Source organism: Pinus tabuliformis, chromosome 9 (assembly GCF_031772625.1).
Source record: "Pinus tabuliformis cultivar Carrire ecotype Pingquan chromosome 9, CPIR1, whole genome shotgun sequence".
NCBI classification, from domain to species: Eukaryota; Viridiplantae; Streptophyta; class Pinopsida; order Pinales; family Pinaceae; genus Pinus; species Pinus tabuliformis.
The window spans coordinates 906,899,592-906,905,025 of NC_142307.1; the positions used below are offsets into that span (position 1 = coordinate 906,899,592).

The following is a 5,434-nucleotide window of genomic DNA, read 5'->3' on the forward strand; positions in this document are numbered from 1 at the left end:
ACGTCGACTCCCCTAAAGATCTCAGAGATCACTCAAGAAGACACAAGTCAAGCTCAAATAATGGAGGTAGAACCTGAAAGCATAGATCTCCATGGTTTGGACATCATTGGATTGGAGCTAGCTTGTAGGAAAGAGGCGTATGACTCCATCTCAGAGACTGATTTAGAAAAGCTGGAAGAGGTCATATCCAGAGCCTTCCACCAACAGCAACTAGGCATTCAACCTGATAGCGCTTGGGACAGCAATCTGCGTCCAAAGGACTCCAAAAAAAGAGGGAGAAAGACAGATCTTCAGAGAACAATGGAGGTAGGCAAACTCCTGGTGGACTCAGGGAGATATGCGAAGCTTACGAAGTACTTTAGCCCTACCCAAACCAGTTATCCATGAAGCTTATCTCCTGGAATCTAAGAGGGCTTAACAGCCCCGCAAAATCTAGGATGTTAAAAAACATGATCAAGTTGGAAAAACCGCAAATGTGTTTCTTCCAAGAAACAAAATGCAATAGTCACACGCTAGGTCGAATACTTTCAAAGGCTTGGCCAGGTTGCCGCTCAGTAGCCGTGGATGCAACGGGGGCTTCGGGAGGGCTAGCAATCGCCTGGAACACTCAGGCAATATCGCTTACTGACTTCCACGCCTCCCATCACCTCATTCAAGCTGCCTTTCACATTCTGGGCACCAAGGTTCATGGGAATTTATCCAATGTCTACTTTCCGCAGGACGGTGGCAGCAAAAAAGTGCTCCTTGACACCATTGAAGCGCTAAACGCTAACAGGCAGCATCCGCTTTGGATTGTTGCAGGGGATTTCAATATGATAACCAAAATCGAGGACAAAACCGGAGGAAGATCCAGGTTGGAACCTGAAGCAGAACATTTCAAGGACTTCATCCACAACGCCTCTCTCATCGACATGTCCTTCTGCAATGGAACCTTCACTTGGAGCAATCACAGAGGAGGCAGGCACCAGATTGCCTCCAAACTCGACCACTTTTTGATCTCGGATAATGCGGTCCATCTAGGTGGTGACTTCACTGCGGAGATTCTGGCACACTCTGGCTCGGATCACTGGCCGATAGCTCTGCATTGGCAGCGACCAGGGGACAGAACCAAAAAACCATTCCGCTTTGAAGGTTTTTGGTTAACGCATCCAGCATTCAAGGACTTCGTCAGAACCATATGGACCTCCTTTGTCCCACCAGAAGGCTCAAGGATGTACCAGCTACAACAGAAACTGCGATTCCTAAAAGGCCACCTCAAACGATGGAATCGGGAGACCTTTGGGAACATTTTTGAAGCACAACAGGAGCTTAATCAGGAGCTCAAGGATCTACACCAGACAGTAATCAACACAGGGCACACGGAGGCAACCTTGACCAAAGAGAAGCACATCTATAATCAGCTCGAAGAACGAAGAAAGCAGGAAGAAATTTACTGGAGGCAAAAATCAAGAATCAGGTGGCTAAAAGAAGGGGAACGCAACACTAAGTTCTTTCACAACACTACAGTGCAAAGAAGAATGCACAACAAAATTCCTTTCATCCAAAGCCCAGAGGGAACCAAAGAAGAAGAACATGAGAAGATAGAGGAAATCCTCATCAACCACTTCAAGTAGGTACACCAGGAGCAGACGGTGGATTGGAAGAGTGCGATTGAGAAAATTACCAGCAACATTCCTAGGATGGTCACATAGGAGCACAACGAGCTGCTCATGCGCCCAATTCTCATTCACGAGGTAGACGAAGCAATGGCGCAGCTCAAAGAAGGTAAAGCCCCTGGCCCTGATGGTTTTACAACTACATTTTTTCATGCTTTCTGGGACCTGATTAAAATGGAGGTTTGGCAAATAGTTGAAGAATCCAGGGCCCTTCGCTGGCTGCTCCCCTCCCTTAACTCCACCTTTATAGCTCTCATCCCCAAAGAGGAAAACTCCATCACCCCTAATAAATTCAGGCCCATTGCCCTCTGTAATGTCCTTTACAAAGTCATATCCAAAGTAATAGCAAACAGGCTCAAACCTCTTCTACCTATGCTCTTCTCTCCGGAGCAGTCAGGATATGTTGAGGGCAGACAGATCATGGACGGTATTATCCTCACTCATGAAATCATACATTCGCTCAAGCAATCCAACCAAGCTGGTATGTTACTTAAAATCGACCTCTCCAAGGCCTTCGACAAGCTCAGCTGGTCTTACATTCAACATATGCTGAAGGCTTTTGGATTTTGTGATTCTTGGGTAAGATGGATCATGAGCCTCATTTCATCCTCCCATTTCTCCATCCTCGTCAATGGCTTACCCTCCCGTCCCTTCAAACCCTCCAGGGGAATCAGACAAGGGGACCCACTATCCCCATTCCTATTTGTGATTATGGCGGAAGGTTTGGGCAGGCACATCAAGCAAGCCCTCCACTCTAACCAGCTTAAAGGGATCTCTATTCACAGCACCACGGCTTCCTCTCATCAGCAATTTGTTGATGACACCATGCTCTATGGCTATCCTTTAGCTCAGGAAGCCTCTAGTTTGAAAACCCTGCTCAACGACTTCTCAAAAGCCTCAGGCACTCATGTCAACAGCTCCAAATCTCAAATATTCTTCTTCCATACCCCTCCGTCTGTTAAACTCGCTGTCTCCCGTATCCTGGGTTTCCAATCCGCTTCCCTCCCCTCCACGTACCTGGGGGCTCCCCTCACAGACTCGGCCATAAAGCAGCCTGCATGGCGTGCCCTCCTGGAGAATCTTGAGTCCAAGCTCAATCTATGGACCAATCAATCCCTAAATCTGGCTAGCCGGGTTGTGCTTATCAAGGCCATCCTTCAATCCATGCCTCTCTATCTTTTCTCCATCCTGGCTGCACCTAAATGGGTCTTAAAGAGATTGAGAAATCTGCAGCGCGACTTTCTCTGGGGAAGTTCTGCTACCAATCGCAAATGGGCACTGGTTAAATGGGACACTGTCTGTAAGCCCAAAAACAAAGGCGGAATTGGTCTTCGGGACCCTGAGCACAGCAACACCATCATGACGGCCAAAATATGGTGGCAGTGGGTGACTAGTCCAGACAAGTTATGGGCCAGAATATGGACCGCCAAATACACCAACAACATGCCCCAAGCAGAGCTCATAAGGTTCATGCCCACTACCAGTGGGTCACTTATATGGAACGCAGCCAAACAGCATCATCAGCTCGTTCAGAAACACAGCTTTTGGGAAATACGGAATGGTCACAGTGCTAGGTTTTGGAATGATGCCTGGAACCAGATGCCCAAACTCTCAAGTGTTCTCCCTGCAAGGATCATTCCAAGCAGCCAGGAGCAGCAGCAAGCCACGGTGCATCAATTTTGGGCACAGGAAGTGGTGAACAGATTTAGGAAATGGCAATCAGGCAATCGAATAACCAATATCACTAGCCTCCAGGAGACAGCAGCACTGGAAAACGAGTTAAAGAAAAGAAGAATCAGATATGAAAACAATGAGGACATTCTCAGATGGGGCTACCTACCTAAAGGCACATACTCCACCTCAGAAGCCTACAATCTGTTAGGCAACTTCCCCATCAGACCAGATCCTCTATGGGAAAGGATATGGAGCTTCAAAGCCTGGCCCAAAATATCACACTTCCTCTGGTTGGTTGGGCACAAGAAGATTCTCACATGGGACAAGCTAAGGAAACGTAATTTTCAAGGACCTTCCATATGCCATAACTGCTTTCAAAACGAGGAAACATTGCAGCATCTTCTGGAAACTTGCTCAATCGCCACTCAATTATGGGAAAAGGTAGAATTCAGATGCCAAAGGCGATGCAGAGAAGCTGACGGTATCATAGACACCATCCGTCAATGGCCGAAAAGACCTTACAATTGTGAGATTCTCAACCACTTGTGGAATATTATCCCGGGCATTCTACTATGGAACATCTGGAAGGAACGGAACAGGCGCATATTCAAAAATCAAAGTAGGACCATTGAGAACATCTGGAACAGCATACACAACAATCTCCAAGAAACCATGCTTCTGAGAACATGGACTAAAGAGGATCTCCCCACAACAGACAACGAGAAAAACATCCTAGACAACTGGAAGTTGCAGCTGCTACAAGAGCCCACCATGCATCAGACAGTGAATCGCAAAGGCAAGGAGGTTAATGGCTGGACTGCCCCACCCATCAACTCATACAAACTTAATTTCGATGGAGCCTCGAAAGGCAACCCTGGGCCAGCAGGATTTGGGGGCATCATAAGGAATCACAACGGCTCCCCCCTGCAGATCTACTTCGGCAATATAGGATGGGATACCAACAATTCAGCGGAGTTGGAAGGGATGTGGCAAGGGATCCTAGTAGCAAGACGCCTCAATCTTCAACCGCTGATTGTGGAGGGCGACTCTCAAATCCTCATAAACATGGCAACTCGCATTCAGAATGGCTCTCAAGCCAGGAAGGTAGCTGACAGCTGGAGATTAGAGGCTAGGCTAAGCAACATTGCTTACGAAATGCGCAATCACAATGCCCTTTCCTTCCATCACACCAAAAGAGAGGGTAATAAGATAGCTGATCTCCTGGCAAGTATTGGGGTAGACTGTGACCAGCCCTTCCTAGAAGGCAAACTGGACATCATCCTAAGCAACCAACAGAAACAGGATTGTGAAAGTATACTCCACAGGGATGCTGAATCCCCGGATGCGGGTGATGACTTGTCAAGGGGGGACGTGCCACATGCCCAGCATGTGCCGCCCCGTGGTTACCTTAATGCGTCTGGTTCGACCGCCGTCAAGGTATAATGGTCCAGCAGCGAAGCGATGGGTATTCAATGCAAGGCAGAGGTTCTCGATGGTGGCGCAGAATGCAGTTAATGCTCGACTGCAGAGAAGGAATGGCATACAATATCAACGAAGGATGTGGGTGCATTGGCAGGTTAAGGTTAGACGGGTGCGAGAGCAGAGAAACTGCGAGTCGGTGGATGTTAGGCCTCCTGCTGCAATCCAAGCTGTGGCCTACCACTGCAATTCAACTTGTGGCCGTAAGCAGGGGGGGCAATTCGAGGGATTTCTGGTTCAATTGGATGCGAGAAGGGTTAACCCGCGGGCAGGAGGAGGGTGCTCAGAAATCGTTTCATCGGAGTGGGCATACGAGGGTGGCAGCGAAGAAGACATGGCCAAATTATGGGAGCGACAGCCTAGCAGACGAGGACCAGGGAGAGGATCCTCTTCTCGAACCCCTGCAGCAGATGAACACCACCATTGTTGTTGCTACTACTGTCATAACCGAGCAAGAGCCACACAACTCCCAGTCGGGCAATTCGTGGAGGTCGGTAGCTCGAGCGAGGGAGGGCCATTGCTTCCAGCATTTGGCTCTGTGGTGTTCACTCTGGGTAGCTCAATGGACAATACGGGAGTCAATGCCCACATTTCCAGGTTCTTTTCACAAAAATTCCTGAAGAATT

At 48.3% G+C, this 5,434-nt stretch overlaps 1 protein-coding gene across 1 annotated transcript; it reads left to right on the plus strand.

Annotated features, from left to right (window-relative positions):
- The first annotated feature begins 473 nt into the window (after positions 1 to 473).
- Positions 474 to 4,772, plus strand: LOC149151704 (uncharacterized). Its single transcript, XM_089443240.1, has 2 exons — positions 474 to 1,340; positions 1,692 to 4,772. Exons 1-2 carry the CDS (start codon positions 474 to 476, stop codon positions 4,770 to 4,772), a joined length of 3,948 nt encoding a protein of 1,315 aa, XP_089299366.1.
- The last annotated feature ends 662 nt before the right edge of the window (positions 4,773 to 5,434 follow it).